Source organism: Fusarium mangiferae, assembly GCF_900044065.1.
Source record: "Fusarium mangiferae strain MRC7560 genome assembly, contig: FMAN_scaffold001, whole genome shotgun sequence".
NCBI classification, from domain to species: domain Eukaryota; kingdom Fungi; phylum Ascomycota; class Sordariomycetes; order Hypocreales; family Nectriaceae; genus Fusarium; species Fusarium mangiferae.
The window spans coordinates 1,852,618-1,868,778 of NW_024573921.1; the positions used below are offsets into that span (position 1 = coordinate 1,852,618).

General features: G+C 49.1%; 8 protein-coding genes across 8 annotated transcripts; 5 read left to right on the top strand and 3 right to left on the bottom strand.

The window, feature by feature from the left end:
• Positions 1 to 404: 404 nt before the first annotated feature.
• On the bottom strand, positions 405 to 1,169 carry FMAN_01101 (uncharacterized protein; the record flags this gene model as incomplete). The annotated part of the gene is made up of 2 exons (XM_041830964.1): positions 405 to 579; positions 637 to 1,169. 2 exons carry the CDS (start codon positions 1,167 to 1,169, stop codon positions 405 to 407), a joined length of 708 nt encoding a protein of 235 aa, XP_041676436.1.
• A 475-nt stretch (positions 1,170 to 1,644) lies between these two features.
• On the top strand, positions 1,645 to 3,611 carry FMAN_01102 (putative cyclophilin E; the record flags this gene model as incomplete). The annotated part of the gene is made up of 3 exons (XM_041830975.1): positions 1,645 to 1,711; positions 1,763 to 3,423; positions 3,474 to 3,611. The coding sequence occupies 3 exons, from the start codon at positions 1,645 to 1,647 to the stop codon at positions 3,609 to 3,611; spliced, it is 1,866 nt and encodes a 621-aa protein (XP_041676437.1).
• A 765-nt stretch (positions 3,612 to 4,376) lies between these two features.
• Positions 4,377 to 5,692, top strand: FMAN_01103 (putative 2-dehydro-3-deoxyphosphoheptonate aldolase; the record flags this gene model as incomplete). The annotated part of the gene is made up of 4 exons (XM_041830986.1): positions 4,377 to 4,385; positions 4,461 to 4,515; positions 4,588 to 5,490; positions 5,541 to 5,692. 4 exons carry the CDS (start codon positions 4,377 to 4,379, stop codon positions 5,690 to 5,692), a joined length of 1,119 nt encoding a protein of 372 aa, XP_041676438.1.
• A 905-nt stretch (positions 5,693 to 6,597) lies between these two features.
• Positions 6,598 to 7,753, top strand: FMAN_01104 (uncharacterized protein; the record flags this gene model as incomplete). The annotated part of the gene is made up of 2 exons (XM_041830997.1): positions 6,598 to 7,111; positions 7,164 to 7,753. 2 exons carry the CDS (start codon positions 6,598 to 6,600, stop codon positions 7,751 to 7,753), a joined length of 1,104 nt encoding a protein of 367 aa, XP_041676439.1.
• Positions 7,754 to 8,027: 274 nt separating this feature from the next.
• Positions 8,028 to 8,698, bottom strand: FMAN_01105 (uncharacterized protein; the record flags this gene model as incomplete). Its single annotated transcript, XM_041831008.1, has 4 exons — positions 8,028 to 8,317; positions 8,369 to 8,473; positions 8,525 to 8,642; positions 8,693 to 8,698. The coding sequence occupies 4 exons, from the start codon at positions 8,696 to 8,698 to the stop codon at positions 8,028 to 8,030; spliced, it is 519 nt and encodes a 172-aa protein (XP_041676440.1).
• Positions 8,699 to 9,507: 809 nt separating this feature from the next.
• FMAN_01106 (uncharacterized protein) lies at positions 9,508 to 11,232 on the top strand (the record flags this gene model as incomplete). The annotated part of the gene is made up of 1 exon (XM_041831019.1): positions 9,508 to 11,232. One exon carries the CDS (start codon positions 9,508 to 9,510, stop codon positions 11,230 to 11,232), a length of 1,725 nt encoding a protein of 574 aa, XP_041676441.1.
• Positions 11,233 to 11,257: 25 nt separating this feature from the next.
• FMAN_01107 (uncharacterized protein) lies at positions 11,258 to 12,174 on the bottom strand (the record flags this gene model as incomplete). Its single annotated transcript, XM_041831030.1, has 2 exons — positions 11,258 to 11,945; positions 12,008 to 12,174. The coding sequence occupies 2 exons, from the start codon at positions 12,172 to 12,174 to the stop codon at positions 11,258 to 11,260; spliced, it is 855 nt and encodes a 284-aa protein (XP_041676442.1).
• Positions 12,175 to 12,988: 814 nt separating this feature from the next.
• Positions 12,989 to 13,256, top strand: FMAN_01108 (uncharacterized protein; the record flags this gene model as incomplete). The annotated part of the gene is made up of 2 exons (XM_041831041.1): positions 12,989 to 13,082; positions 13,144 to 13,256. The coding sequence occupies 2 exons, from the start codon at positions 12,989 to 12,991 to the stop codon at positions 13,254 to 13,256; spliced, it is 207 nt and encodes a 68-aa protein (XP_041676443.1).
• Positions 13,257 to 16,161: the final 2,905 nt, after the last annotated feature.

Consider the following 16,161-nt stretch of genomic DNA (forward strand, 5'->3'; position numbering starts at 1 on the left):
CTGGCTTATATATTATATTTTCCTGTTGAGGTTGATCGTCAAGGGAGACTATGAATGGTGGAGTGTATTTGTGAGGCTGGAGGGAATGGATGTTTCTGTGGGAGCGGGGCCACTCACTGTTATACTATCTAGGTACGATAATTGGCGTCCTCGCCATTTGACACCCGAGACTTGACGTTCTTTTCAGCAATTGTTCGTAAATACTGACCCTAAAAGAAGGATGCTTATATCGAGTTCTCTTGAATTTATTCTTCACGGGTATGTACAAGGTTTGTTGGCCTTCTATGTTTCAGTGGTCGATCCCACACGAAGCAATTGTCTATCACCTCTATCCTTCAAATCATCCCCCCCCCTATCTTTACACATCTACATGTTCTGCATTTACCTCAATCTGTTTGAGATGGTTACTGGACCTTCTTGAGAGGCTTATGTGCCTCCCTTTCTGCTTTTTCGAAGCCATTCACTCGGCCATACACCCACTTGAGGAACGAGGAAGAGACTGTGACTAGCCCAGCTGAAAATGTGAACAGCATTACTCGCTGGGTCGTGGAAAGAAGTTCGAACAGTGGATATGGGTACCTGTCGGTGTTAACGATCTGTCAACTCACACTCACCGAGAAGTCAAGAACAACTTACCATCCATTGTGGCTAAAGCAGAGCTCAACCCAGTACCAATAGGCAAAGGCAATGACAGTGCTGATTGCCATTATACCGTAAGCTGGGATGGTCCAAGGAGGGCTAAGAAGGACGAGATCCAGACTCAGGAGTACAGCCGGCGCAAGGTGAAATCCCATATCAGGGACGATGTGCAGATAGAAGTCATCAGGCATAAGCAGCTTGGGGTCAATGAGCCTCAGTCCCCAATACAAAATTGAGATAACAACTTCCAAGGGCGTAGCAAGAACAGCAACCGCATTCTTAGCCTGGAAGAGCGTTGGGCTTAGGGTAATATCGGCCAATGCCCCGAGAACAAAGGCAATGAGTGATGCTGAAAGGCCAATAATGGTAAGGAACTGCATATGCCATCCGTAAGACCTGGCTATAGGTGTATCCCAGACTGTGAGAAAGTGAAAGTTGTAACTGAAAGAGGCTATTCCGATGATATGAAGCAATAGCGAAACATCTCGTGAGGGCGACGTAAGTCGTTGAAGGGGGTGACGAGGTGCCATGATGGTCGTGGTCCAGAGAGGTTATTCAGCGGTTATTCAGGTGGGATGTGCAGCCGTAGGCGAGAAGAAGGATTATATGATATAGCACGGAGAATAGAAGCGAAAGATTAGAAAAAGATGAATTCGAATGTACTACGGATATTTCACATGATATAACTAATAAAGCAAGGAAAGGAACCTGATTTGACCCGTCTTCGGAGCCGGGGTCTCGGACCTGATGGGATCCCGTTTAGGTACGTTTTAGATGTCATGACCTCAATGTGGACCTGATTGGCATCGTATTTACTACTCCGTACCTAGGTAGTAATTACTGGACCTAGGAACGCCACAGTTCGAGGTCGTGCCACTTGAGGCTGAAATTGCCTCGACAACAATCTGTGCCTGTCGCAAAGTGTACATCAACGAAAAACTGCATCTTGGTCGCAACAACCCAGAAACAACGGGTTTGCATTTCTGGAGCAGGCAGATAGTCGAGATGGCCTCAGATGATGACAATCGCTCACAGAAGCGCAACCATTCCGAGTTTCGTGATGATGCGTCTGGTACAGCAATCCCTATCGCGTTACAAATAACGATGCTAACAAATCGTCCAGACAGCTCCTCCGACGATGAAATGGGCCCTCAACTGCCCTCACAAGCCCCCAAGAAGAAGCGACGAGTCCTGCCCCACGAAAAGCTTTACGTCGCGGCTTTGCCCAAGTCGCCCCGCTACTCAAAGTCCCTGATGCACAAGGAACAGATCCTCTTTGCGACATGGACTCCCCTGACCGAATTCCTCATCACGTCCTCGATCGATGGTGTCGTCAAGTTCTGGAAGAAGATTGCTCAAGGCATTGAGTTTGTCAAGGAGTTTAAGGCGCACAATGGCGAGATTAAGTCGGTTTCCGTGAGCAATGATGGGCGAAGCTTCGCGACGGCCGGTGTCGACGAAACAGTCAAGATTTTCGACGTCATCACATTCGACCTACTATCCATGATCTCTCTTAACTATGCCCCCAACTGCGTATGCTGGGTTCATAGCAAGGGCGCCTCGCTGCCACTCCTGGCCGTATCCGAGGAAACGAAACCCCTGATTCATATCTACGACGGACGAGGCGAGAAGGAGGAGGCTATCCACACTATCAAGGGCTTGCATAGGAAGCCTGTGCATCTAATTGCTTTCAACGAGGCATACGACTGTGTGGTGTCCGCTGACGAGGGTGGTATGCTCGAATATTGGCGACCGAGCGGCGACTACGAAAAGCCAGAGGGAGTTTTTGAGTACAAGAGTTCAACCAACCTTTTCGACTTCAAAAAGGCCAAATCAGTGCCGTCATGCCTCTCCATATCTCCCAACGGCAAAAGTTTGGTAGCATTCTCTTTGCCAGATAGGAAAATACGCATCTTTGACTTTGCAACAGCCAAATTACATCGCGAGTATGATGAATCTTTGCAGGTTGCTGAGGAGATGCACCGTTCAGGGGCGGGAGCTGCTAAACTTGACAACGTCGAGTTTGGGCGGAGGACAGCTCACGAGAGAGACATTGAATCGCAGACGCTCAAGTACAAGTCCAATGTCATCTTCGACGAATCAGGGAACTTTATTATCTACGGCTCCATGCTGGGAATCAAGGTGCTCAATACATATACCAACCAAGTGGTCAAGGTGTATGGCAAGGATGAGAACTTCCGCGCTGTCAATATTGCCATATACCAAGGAGCACCCCAGAAGAAGGGAGTGACGACAGTAGAAATGGGTGCTTCCAGTAATCCCCTTTTACAGGAAGCAGAGACCCGAGATCCAATTCTGGTTGCAACTGGTGTTGGTAAGGTGCGGTTTTACATGTTTTCAAACGAGGAAGACATCTCCAAGTCGACACGAGATGTGCAGAACGAGAAACCGATGGTGTTGGGCAACAAGAAGGACGCACAAGCGAAGAAGACCGAGACGGGCACCGGAGCCGTCATTCACACTACGTATGGAGACATTCACATCCGCCTGTTCCCTGACGCGGCACCAAAGACCGTTGAGAACTTTGTCACACATTCTAAGAATGGCTACTACAACAACACAATCTTCCACCGTGTCATCCGCAAGTTCATGATCCAGGGTGGAGACCCTCTAGGTGATGGTACTGGGGGTGAGAGCATCTGGGGCCGCGAGTTTGAAGACGAGTTTAGCAGCCTCAAACACGATAAGCCATACACAGTCAGCATGGCCAATGCAGGACCTAACACGAACGCCAGCCAGTTCTTTATCACAACAGAGAAGACGGTAAGTTTGCTTCCTGTTCTTAACGATGAGCATGCACTGATGTTGAACAGCCATGGCTAGACGGAAAGCACACCATTTTTGGTCGCGCTACCCAGGGATTTGACATCATCCACAAAATCGAGAACGTACGGACGCACAAGGAGAAACCCGAGGAGGATATCAAGGTGCTTAACATTGATATCATATAGTATTACTGATGACTGGGCACGAGCCTGCAAAATCGGGAAACGCCCACATCGCCATATTGATACGACTAGCTCACTCTTGACATCCATGCTGAGCCCGTGAGGGCATGTAGAAACCAAGAGTCCTCTCCGTGACGTCGAACTCTGCTACACTGGCTGAACGCCGCCAAAGTCGTGGTCCGTAGAGCTTCTGTCCATCGTCGCCCCTAAATATCCGACTTTAATTAGTGCAAGACCTCACCAGCCAAAGGGGCAAGTAGTGGCCGTTCGCCATTTTTATCTCTTCGCTAAAGGTGAGTCAAGCTAAAAATCTGGAGCATCCTTCCCGTCCACGCTCCACTTAGACTAGACAATGGGTACTTGATCCTCCACCAGGATTGCACGTTTCGGCCCTGTACTGTACCTCTTGGGATCGTTGCTGAACCGGCCAGCTAGATTGCGGGGCAAGGCTCACCTCATCCAATCAGTGGCGGGATAATCGAACTTGAAAGGCGTGGAGTGACTCTCTTTGAGTGTGACACACCGAGGCCGGCGCAAAGGGAAAGTGAAGGAAGAAAGGGACAGGTCAGGGTCTGGAAACCACATAAAACTATAATTTTTTGGCCCTGGTCAAGAGGACTTGATGTTATTCTGACTTTTTCACACTTGGCTCTTCTCATCATATTCCCCTTTCTGCGGTATTCCCAGATTCGCGCAATTGAGTTCCTCTCTTCTCTTAACATCCCACTCTTGACTTGTATACCCTCCAACCCCACCATCGCCGTCACCATGTCTTCTGTAAGTCCACCTCTTCGAGCTCTCTACTCTCCGCTCTCTGCTTTCAGTGTGAGGGGTGACTCACGATGATCCCAGTTCTTCATTCCCAACAAGAACGTTGGCAACCAAGCCGACTCGGAAGATTGGAGAAGTAAGTATCCCCCAATAGCTCTCTCTGGCTTAAACAACTCGTCCTTCCAGCGCATATATTAATTATTTCTAGTTCGCGGCTACAACCCTCTGACTCCCCCCGACCTCCTTCAGCACGAGATCTCCCAAACCCCCGAGTCCAAGAAAACCGTTCTGCAAGGTCGTAATGAGACTGTAGCCATTGTTAATGGCACCGACGACAAGAACCGATTGCTTGTCGTCATTGGTCCTTGTTCCATCCACGACCCTGCTGCCGCCCTCGCCTACTGCGACCTCCTCTTGAAGGAGAAGGAGAAGCACAAGGATGAGCTTCTCATCGTCATGCGATCTTACCTTGAGAAGCCACGCACAACCGTTGGCTGGAAGGGGTTGATCAATGATCCTGATATCGATGGCAGCTTCCAGATCAACAAGGGTCTGCGAATCTCTCGACAACTCTTTGTCGACCTTACAGCCAAGGGTATGCCCATTGCCAGTGAAATGCTGGACACTATTTCTCCCCAGTTCCTCGCCGATCTGCTCTCAGTGGGTGCCATAGGCGCCCGTACAACCGAGAGCCAGCTTCACCGTGAGCTTGCCAGTGGTCTGAGTTACCCCGTGGGCTTCAAGAACGGAACTGATGGTTCTTTGAACGTCGCCATTGATGCCATTGGTGCAGCCCAGCACCCCCACCACTTCCTGTCTGTTACCAAGCCTGGTGTTGTCGCCATTGTTGGTACCGAGGGCAACAATGATTGCTTCGTCATCCTTCGCGGTGGCTCCAAGGGCACCAATTTCGATGCTGAGAGCATTGCTGCTGCCAAAGAGGCGCTCAAGAAGAAGGGCGTACGACAGCGAGTCATGGTCGATTGCAGTCACGGTAACTCTTCCAAGGACCACAAGAACCAGCCCAAGGTTGCTGCCAATATTGCAGGCCAGATCTCCAAGGGCGAGGAGGGTATCATGGGAGTCATGATTGAGAGTAACATCAACGAGGGTAAGTCACGGTCATCGTTAACAGAATCGGCCTCAGCTAACTTATTAAAGGTAACCAAAAGGTACCCGCTGAGGGTAAGTCGGGACTCAAGTATGGTGTAAGCATCACCGATGCTTGTATCAGCTGGGAAGACACTGTCTCAACACTCGAGACTCTTGCGCAGGCTGTCAAGGCCCGCCGAAAGCTCTCAAACGGAGCCTAAATTCTGATTTCCACCACATTACGGGCATGTGATACGTTTAGCACCCGATCCAGAACAATTTGTCTTTGGGATTGGGGTTGTATATTGTTGCAGTGGCTCGCGTATGTGATTCAAGGCTTGGAGTTTAATGGATTCTTGATTCAAAGGATAGATAAAAAGCATAATGCAAAAGGGCGAAATCTGGAAAGTAACAGACAATGAGAAGATGTAAGGTTATTTAACATAAAACAGCCGTGTTTCCATCGTGCTGATTGATTTGAAGCCATCAACTTCCCGCCACTCGCTGAGATAGATCTGGGTAACTCGATAAAAACAACAGATTAACCTTGTCTCCCCCTACGCAGAATAGACTCTATTTTTGCCTTATATCTAATATCAACTCTCAATAAATAAGTCCTTTAATATATACTTTTATCACGATTCAACCATTCCTTATGCCTATTCGTTATAAAAAGGCTTGCAAGGTGGACAAACCGTGGATAAAACCATCGAAAGCACTATAAAACACATTATATCCTCTCGAAGAGGAGGTTTCTATTGTGTAAATCAGCCATTTCCTTACGGGAGTGTATCACATACTGTCCCTGCCAGACGCGCACACTGTGACGGCCAAGTTGTTATGTATGGCGCGGCGTCATTACTCCTGGTCTGATCTTATTAACACTGTGCCGCTAATAAGCTTCCAACTGGCGTTTTTGAAGAACAAGCAACCCAAGTTCTCACATTTTAGATAATCACCAACCCGCTTATCAAAGATACTCGCAGTAGTTTCTGCATCTCAATCATCAACCAGCAGCTCGCTAGATTCCTCCGCTATTCAAATATTATCAATATAATTTAACCCCGCGCAATCACTCTCAGCTTCATCGATAAGGAGACGCGCCTGAGCGTCCAGGTCGCCAACAATGGTACGCGACTACTCGCCACCCGAGTCGCCGCTCTCATCGGTGGACGAGTCAGACCAATACGAAGAGGACGGCCACGAGTACGATGAATCAACATTGCGACCCTCGAAGCGCCAGCGACTTGAAGCCGGTTCAACTACGTCTTCTGCTGTAGTTCCTGATGTCGAGGCCGAAGCGGTGCCTGAGCCCGATCCCCTCGAGGGCATGTCCGATGTGTCATCGGATACCTCAGGCGATATCCCCAGTTCCCCGATCAATGCGCGCCTCGACGAAGAAGACTTCCAAGAACAAGTCACGAAATGCGACTGGGATGGTTGTCCAGCGGGCGACCAGGGCAACATGGACAAGCTGGTTGAACACATCCATAACTCGCACATTGAGAACCGGCAGAAGAAGTATACCTGCGAATGGATGAGCTGCACGCGAAAGGGCCTACCGCACGCCAGTGGTTATGCCCTCAAGGCGCACATGCGTAGCCATACAAGGGAGAAGCCTTTTTACTGCTACTTACCTGGTACAATCACCTCGGCTGATTTTCCTTTGCGTAACATGCTAACTCGCTGCAGAATGCGACCGGTCTTTCACTAGAAGCGATGCACTTGCTAAACATATGCGTACGGTTCACGAGACAGAAGCACTCCGTCCGTCTGACCCTGTTCCCAAGTCAATGCAAGCTGGGCCACAGGGCAAGGGAGGCAAGATAAAAATCATCATGAAGACCAACCAACAATCGCAAGGGCCCCATGATGACATGGACGATACTGCCAACGGCGACGAATCTAACGCCGAGTACTTTACACCATTGACGTCGGATCTCTTCACCAATGCTGAGCTTGAGCTTCCTGTCGACAAGCTGTACCGAAAGTGCCATTGGGAGGGCAAGTGGGCCGAGGAGATTGGAGAGTCTCTGATGAAAGAGTGCAAAGAGTGGGAGGAAATCTACTACAAGGAGTGGCTCGAGAAGGAGGTTCTTCTTGCGCAGGTCATTCAGAGCGAGGTCAATTGGCATGAGCGACGACAGGCCATTCTCACAGGGGTTGTCGATGTTCACGTTCCTGGCGCCGTAGAGAGCGTCGAAGGCGAGAGAACAAACGGTGCGAACGCTGAAAGCGACGGAGCTGCCAACGGGACAAAGGTGGCAGAGCTCACTGCGTAGGAAGATCATTCACCAAGGACCACCGACACCTTGATACGTCGACGAAATCCACCCCGACGTCGCCGGATACCTTATGCAAGGTAGATATACTGGTAACTGCACGCTTTGCACTATAAAACTTTGTACCACAAATATCTTACGGAAGGGAGTTGAGGGAGTTGGGTTATGAGAAATGGGGAGCTTACAATACATGGGTTCTAATTCCCAATATAGCTGACTAAATCATGATTTAATTGAAACGGTATACATACATATGTGCCCACGTAGCCTGTTCTTACAGAGCCTTCTTCTTGGCCCGGTACGATTGAGAGTTCTTGAAAGGGAATCCGCTTGTGCTCTGGTCAAACTTGTGGTACCGGCTCGTCATGGCTGTATCACCAGCAAACAACACACAGTACAATCCAAAGGTCGCAAAGACGGCACTACCTAAACAGCCAAGTAAGAACCCCGTCTCTCCAGTCCAGGCATAGCGACCGTAGCAGTAAAAGGCGCTCGAAGCGTGGTGGAGGGTGGATATGAGGACCGCAGCGGAAGCGTAGGGAGATGGTACGCCTTCAGGGGCCTCTGCCATTGGGAGTTAGACGTATGCGACTCTAAGCGAGAGGTGTTTGTTACCTTGTGAAGCAGAATCGAGAGGAAGAACGCCTGAGAGAACCACTACGGTAAGGCCGAGCGCAAGGAGAGCGAGTCCTAAAGAGCGGGCAAAGTACGTTTCCAAAGCTCGGGAGTTGTTAGCCGACACGATAGCGAGGAGCTGTAGGAGAGCCTTACTGGTACATGTTTCGTTGTCAGGCCGAAGAAGAGACCCGACAAAGGAGGGCCAGACAATGAGAGGAAGAGCTTGAGTGCTCAACCAGAGAAAGTTACCATATGTGTATGAAGCAATGGCCTGGGAATTGTCAGTCGGTGAATTGAGAGCATGATAGTGAAAGCGCATACGCTCATTGTTCCAAGTTGTGTATAAGTAAGGTTTGAATGAGAACAGCAAAAGGCAAAGTCACGATTTGGTCAAGGTGAAGCTATAATTGAAGATGCAGGTTGAGGCTGAAGCTGAAGCTCTGGAGCTGGTCAATGTCTGGAGGTCAGAGGCTTAGACCAAGCATCGACGTCACCATCAGGTATGAAAGGCATGTGCTTAGGTGCCCCATCGCATTCGGCTTGCCTTCCGCTATGGAACCCCACACTCCCGAACCGAGAGGCTGGACGGCTCGAATGGTTCGCCACCAAAATTTATAGAGCCGCTTCTGTCTGGTCCGATCTCGCATGTCCACTGTAAGACTATCCCGCGGAAGGCCCTGACTGTGGAGGGACTAGAAATCACCATTGCAAATCACACCGTTTTTATTGCCTATCTATAGGCAACTTTAGCACGGCCTTATGCGCCGTCTTCGCCGTGTCCGGTCCTCCGAGGAGTTATACAAAACCAGGCCCATGTGCAAGCCAACCCGGGATTAAGTGACTATCAGAAACATTTCATACCTTATCTCTGGATTACATTTGAGACCTTTTTGTTCTGATATCAGTATTTCTTCTCTTTAATCTTCCATTACGGCAAATCTCCAGGACAAGACCGTAGGCTTATTTGTCAGCTAGCTTGCTCCAGTCACAATTACGTCCAAGTCTCCAGTTAAAAATTCCCGACAGGCAACTTCGCACTTGGACAAGAATATCCTGTCTTCAACAATCTCTCACACTGCCGACAAGGGCATCCTCCTCCTCTACTGCATACAACATCTCCCCAAACAACCGGCGCTATGAGTGCAATTCTCTCTGCCGACGACCTCAACGACTTCATCTCTCCTGGCGTCGCTTGCATCAAACCCGTCGAGACTCTCCCCGCTGCCCCGCCCCCGCAATCTCTCGAGACCGAAGTTATACTTGACGGCCAGCAGCCTGCTACGAATTCGAATGCGCCCGCTCAGATCTCCCTCACAGACTGTCTAGCCTGCTCTGGCTGTGTTACATCTGCCGAGGCTGTCTTAGTGAGCCTCCAAAGTCATGCCGAAGTCCTCGCTACTCTTGATTCGGCCCCAGCCTTGAAGTTGGTGACAGACGATAGTGGCAGGTTCAGGGTGGAAGGGCTTGAGGAGGAGAATGCAAAGCTCTTTGTTGTCAGCGTGAGCCCTCAAACAAGGGCCAACTTAGCGGCAGCATGTGGCGGAGGCGTGTCAGAGGGCGATGCCGGGCACATGCTGGACAACCTTTTTCGTGGTCCCTCTGGAATCGCCAGTGGCGGCAAATACAATAACGAGTTCACATGGGTGGTTGATACCAATACTGCAAGGAAGGCAACCCTCGTTCTTGGAGCAGAAGAAGTTCTCAGCACCTCTCAGACCGAAACCACAACCCCAGCCAAACCCATATTATCCTCGTCCTGCCCCGGTTGGGTGTGCTATGCGGAAAAGACACACCCCCACGTTCTACCCCATATCTCAAAGGTGAAGTCGCCACAGGCCTTAATGGGCACATTACTAAAGACGACACTGAGCCGAACGCTGGGTATTGCACCTAGCCGCATCTGGCATCTGGCTGTTATGCCCTGCTTTGATAAGAAACTGGAGGCAAGCCGAGAGGAGTTGACCGAGGAGGTTTGGGGTGAAGGGGAAACCGGGGGGCGTGGGGTTCGCGACGTTGACTGTGTCATCACAAGTAAGGAGATTCTCATGCTCGCCGAGTCAAGAGGCCTCAGCTTCTTCGATATCCCCAAGACACCGCTGCAAAGCAAAAGTTTAACCCCATTCCCTGATCCAAAGCTCCACCAGTTTCTTTTCCCTCGCACACGGACCGGAAATACACCTCGCGAAGCCGGCACTTCAGGGGGCCTTCTCTATCATATTCTCGAAAGCCGGGCGGCGCAGACTCCTGGTGCAGAGATTGTGCATACACGCGGCCGCAACGTTGATGTTGCCGAGTACTCGATTTTGGTGAATGGCGAGCCAGTCTTCCGTGCTGCCCGGTATTATGGCTTCAGAAATATCCAAAATCTCGTTCGAAGACTAAAGCCGGCCAGGCCGTCTCGAATGCCTGGTGGCAAGCCTTTTGGAAGTGCTCGGAAGCCTGCAGGCAAGGCGGCCTCTCTGGAGTATAGTTATGTTGAAGTCATGGCATGCCCTGGCGGCTGTACAAATGGTGGCGGCCAAATAAAAGTTGATGACCCTGTTGTCATGGAAAGAAAGAATTATTCCGGAAATCCAGGCCCTCAAGAGCAAAAGATGTGGTTGTCAGAGGTTGACGAGGCATATTTCTCTGCAGACGAGGCGGGCACTGAAATTTCCGTTGTTGGGACTGCCGAGACTATTGGTGGCATTTCCCACTCATATATAAATGATACCCTGGCGCATTGGGCGGAAGTTACAGGTGTTGGCTTAGATAGACTGGCGTTTACGACATATCGTGAAGTTATTAGCGATGTTGGAAAGGATAAAACGACGGACGAGACGGTGGTGCAGCTGGCCGGAAAGATTGGAGGTGGGTGGTAGAAGCAGAGCATGTCGATAGAAATAATCAACTGCCCCTGTTGCCTCGATGAGCAAACCCGAATCCTCCTCGGCCACTTCCGTCTGGTCCTTTTGGTGATCGAATTGGTGCCCGTGGTTGCAATTGCTGCTGCTGCTGCTGCTCATCTCGAGGGGTTGTACTCCTACCAGGGGACGAGTAATCTGGCTGGCGTCTTTGAGGAGGATGTTCAGGTTTTGGGCTGAAGTTGGGGTCGAATAGTTCGCGCCCTGAGCCTGACATATTCTGCATTCTTCGTGGGGCATCAAACGGACGATTTTCAGGCTGACGGTTATCCATCGGTCGCGTGTCGTTATTCCTGTATCCGCCCCTTCCTCGGCCACGGCCGCGACCGGCGTATCCATCTACCTTGGGCGGGGTGACTGTGCCAGGTGATGAGGCTCCTGAGGATGGGTTTGATTCTCCGAAGATCTTGGCTCTGACTTCTTCGTATCGGCGTTTCTTTTCGTCTCTGTCTTGCTTCTGCTTTGCTCGTATTTCTTCTGGGCTCATCGGCACCTCCCTCTTTGTTTCATTATCGTCATCTAATGAAAGGCTGGACATCCCTGCTGTAGCATCGCGCTTAGCGATGTTGGGCTTTCGGCTGAGCACTGTGACTTGTGGTTTGAACGGGGCTGTGAGAGGAACCCCCGAGTTTGAACCAGCCTCGATGTAGTGGAAGGTTTGTGGTGTGTCGCTGTTGTATCGGATCCTCATGTTAGTGACACCGGGACATATTGCTGAGGTGGGAGGGCTTACGCAGATTCCCACAACCTGCGATTCTGCTCAGCGTGCTGCGCCAGGCGCTCGGATTTGGACAAAGGCACTGGCGGTGTCGGCTGTTCGGGTTCACTGGCCATCTTGTCTGCCTGAGCCTCCCAGTCATCCTCCCAGGCGTCAGGGATCACTGCGGTATTCTTGCCCATGGCGAAGAGCTTTTTCTCGTGCCAGGACCAATCTTGCTTAGGTATTGTGTATATGTCAACGCCGTCGTCTTCGTCGGGGGAAAAGATGCTTGACAGTGTTATTGGAGATCGTGAAGTTGAGCATGGAGTTGAGGTTCAGCCAACAATTACTGTTTGTTCAGTTGGGTTACTAGATTGGAAAAGAAAGAATAGGACGGGCTGATTGCTGGTGGGTTTTCTGGTTAATTTAGGCCCAAAAGCTGAGCTGAGCTGGCTTGAAATGGATTCACGACGTCAGGCACCTGCACTCTTTTTGTTTAGGTGTTTCTGCTCAAGACCCTGAGTCTAGCAGGTAGCTCAAATCAAAAAGAGATACGAAGACAAACATAAAAATAAATAGAAATTGCCTGTATGTATATTTTATTATACAAGTAACAAATCTCGGTTCATTTCACAATTGTTTAGGTAGTGCTTGTGGATTTCACAGGGCGAGTGCGGGGTGGCTTGCCATCTTGGTGGGGAAATAACAGGCCTACCTTAGGCTGGGCTGGGCCGGTTTTGGCTGTTGACCTTGAAATGCCGTTGCTTTTGATCGAACTGTCATGTACCTTAGCCCGTATATACGTAACACTGAAAACCAAGTTCTTGTCTTGTAACCATTTTCCCAAATACAAACCTACTTGGAACGTTTGTTAGAGATCTTCCTTTCTAGCCCTTCACTAGTATTGATCAGCCTTTATTTTGTGACCGAGATCCATTCTTATCCATCAGATATCCCCTATCGACCGCTTTAATGGCTGGCGGATTACGTTCATCACCCATCCCTCAACAAGAGATGGCCGACCAAGCCGCCAACACAAGCGCGAAGAGAAATGCAGAAGAAACTCAGATATTGCGCTCAAAGCTGGTTGATCAGCATATCAGCATGCGTAAGCTTTTCGGCTCAAAGGATCATTCGTTTTCCGGTGTAGTTATTGACGAGTTCTCTAGTAAACTATCCAGATCCCTTGAAGCCTCGAGCACCGCTTCAGGTTTACCCTCAAGGCATTACTCCAGAGATGGAGGCGAGGTGGCTTCAGATGTTGAAACAGAACAGTGTATGAGTTTCTGAATGCCTGCTCGAGGTGGATCGGTCTCCCATGGCGGTATGTTCAGAGCAATCTATCACTGAACATATTGGGAAAGAAAAGTCCCTCTTTCAACCACTGATACTCAGTGTAACAATGTGTTATTCTACTCTTCCTTATAGCATTAAACTATCTTTTTGTATTGAGCGACTTATTAATACCATTGCAACCATTCCTTGAGGCCCGATATGTTGCGCACTTCCAATTATTTGGCCATTTGCACTTAGGAGTCTTGTTGGTCTGAGCTGTATGATAACCTGAGCACTTAATGATAATAGGATACGCCCTAGCAGGATAATCAGTTACGCCAGGCACACGACATATATCAGGGCCGAGCTCAAATATACATACTAGTCAGTAGTTGACTGACTGAAGAGGTTGTGAAGAGTCTCTCAGGAGTGTTTCGTCATCTATATCCATATCTGACTTTCGCCTACAATACAGTAAAGTGAACTTCTTGAAGGCAACTTGGTATATTTCAAGTGCCTTGCCGTTTTCATTGTCTATGTGATACATACTGGTTGAGCTTCATGGCCATTCAGTTCACAATATCGTCGTTTATCATTCTCTGTTACGAAGATTTCAGTGATACACCAATCAATCGGATTTATTGCGAAAACTCTGATACGGTCGGTGACATGCCGCGTAAATGTGATCAGCTTAGCCTGGATATAATAAGCTGATATTATGGCAGTGTCCCAGGCGTGAGGCGCCATGCATTTCAGCTTACGGGACTAGCGATGCTTCATTGTGAACCCCTGGCATGCCTTACTAGCTCACTCGGGGCTATGTTACTTTGTTTCTCTCCAAATGCCACTAGCAAGTCGAGGTGTCTTGTTCGAGGTGTCACAATCGGAATATTGCCCAATGGGGCAGGGGATTGTAACACAACAGCCACATGGGAAGGTTGCAGCAAGAGCTGGAAGTCGATCAATCACCATACTAGGATCAGGTTTGTGATGACTTCGTTGGTCGATACAATGATACAGACGAGAACACCAGACCTGGTGAAGTCCCATTTGTAAGTCAATCCTGCCGCTGATGAGTTGGAGCATGCGATGTATCACAATTCCAGAGAAGCCATGGCCAATAAACTAGGACCCATGTTTTGCCTATCAGATTCTGATATTAGTTGAAAATGTATAATAGTTGATGGACGCGAATTTATGTCACTGAGGCGGGAGAATCAAGTCTCTTTTAATACACGAGTATGGACATCAGAGTGAAACACGGCGCATATCATCCTGAGCTTGGGGAGCAAGAAAACATCAGACCTTGACATATGGTGTTGAAATAAACTCAGCAAAGGGTACCCTAGATTTATCTTAAATTTAAGATAAAATAAAAATAAAAAGAAGAAGAAGAAGAAGAAGAAGAAGAAGAAAACTTATGGCAAGTTATACTATGTAGGATCGAGGTCTTGAATTTTCTTTCCTCCCCTAGCTTGAGTGTACTGTGCTGTAGAATGGCACAGATGTATGTAGTAGTCTTAAGAGTATCTGAAACAATAATTCAATCAAGACACTCAGATGACTCGAGCAGCGGATCGAAAGTCAATACACCCTTGTTCGAGATAGTGGCAATAAAGTCATGTTGCAGTCGCTTACTTTGCTCCGGACATGACTACCTCGCCAACTGACCACATGCAAATGCTGGGACTCCGTATCCGTATTGTCGGTTCACCAAAGATCCGGTGTAACGCACTGTAGGCAACCAGATTTACGACCAATGATTGATGCTGAGGCCGATGTTGATGCAGCGAGGCTGAAAAGCAGTGTGAACCAGAGTACACGGCGTCCATCTGTTATCGGTCGGTTACCTGGCAAGCCTGGGTTCTCTGGCTAGCTGGGCTAGAACCTGATGTATGTATTGAGCAATCACAGAAAGGATCATGCATGCCATGGCACGGCTGGATCCTCTAGGCCTCACGGGACGAGGAAATCGCCCCGAGCCGAAAGGGGCCATAAGCTTGTGGGTTGCAAGGCTGTTATTCGTACTTTGTGAAGATGTACTAGAATACCTTGACCTATCACGAGATATTCATATTCTCTTGATCGGATGTAGCAGTGCTGGAGTTGAATGAGACCCTGTTAAGTTCTGGGCTTCTTGTGTTGTCCTGTGGTGGGAGTGAATAAGGTCAACTAGTAGGTAGAGATGTGTTGCTTCGAAATGCATGTTATTGGATTATGATGATCAAAACAAGATACCATAATGCTTCACCACCAAGACTCTACGAATCTCAGTGAGCTGGTCATTCTATTGAGCCAGACACCGTATTATTCATGGTTGGCAAAGCGGTTGACAAAGCGAGATAGATATCAGACTATCAGCCAAGCCATGGCAGCACGCATCTTTCGCCAAGCCTTAGGTACCGCCGGTTTGCTGTTGTTGATGATATGTAATATAAGAGGACAAGGAGGAGCATGCAATCAGCAATGAAGAACTCTTGTTGAACCCCCGCCTGAAGTGAAAAAGCCCCACCAGACTGTGAGCGAGTGGTTGGAAGTTTGTTTCCTGTCGTCTCAGAAGATGGGAATTGGGATTGCAGATTTGCAGAGGGATCATCTCCTCCACTTGCCGACCTATTGTTAGGTACTTAGGTAGGTAGCCCTTCTGGTGTAAGTCGCAGCTCGATTCGAAATACGCACTCGCACTGTGGAGTGTGTATTGTAATCTGTGGATACGCCTCAGTAGGGTGCGTATCATGATTCAGTCAGTTGAAACCTGAACAACCTCCCTTAGCCCAACCAACTAACTAACTGGGAGTTTTGCATCTTCTAGAAGACACCGCTGTTTTGTCAGCAGCCAGAAGGCAACTTACGGTATCATGCATGCCTGGATTCCCTGCCTTTACAGGTTGTTTGTTGTCAGAGCCAAGTTC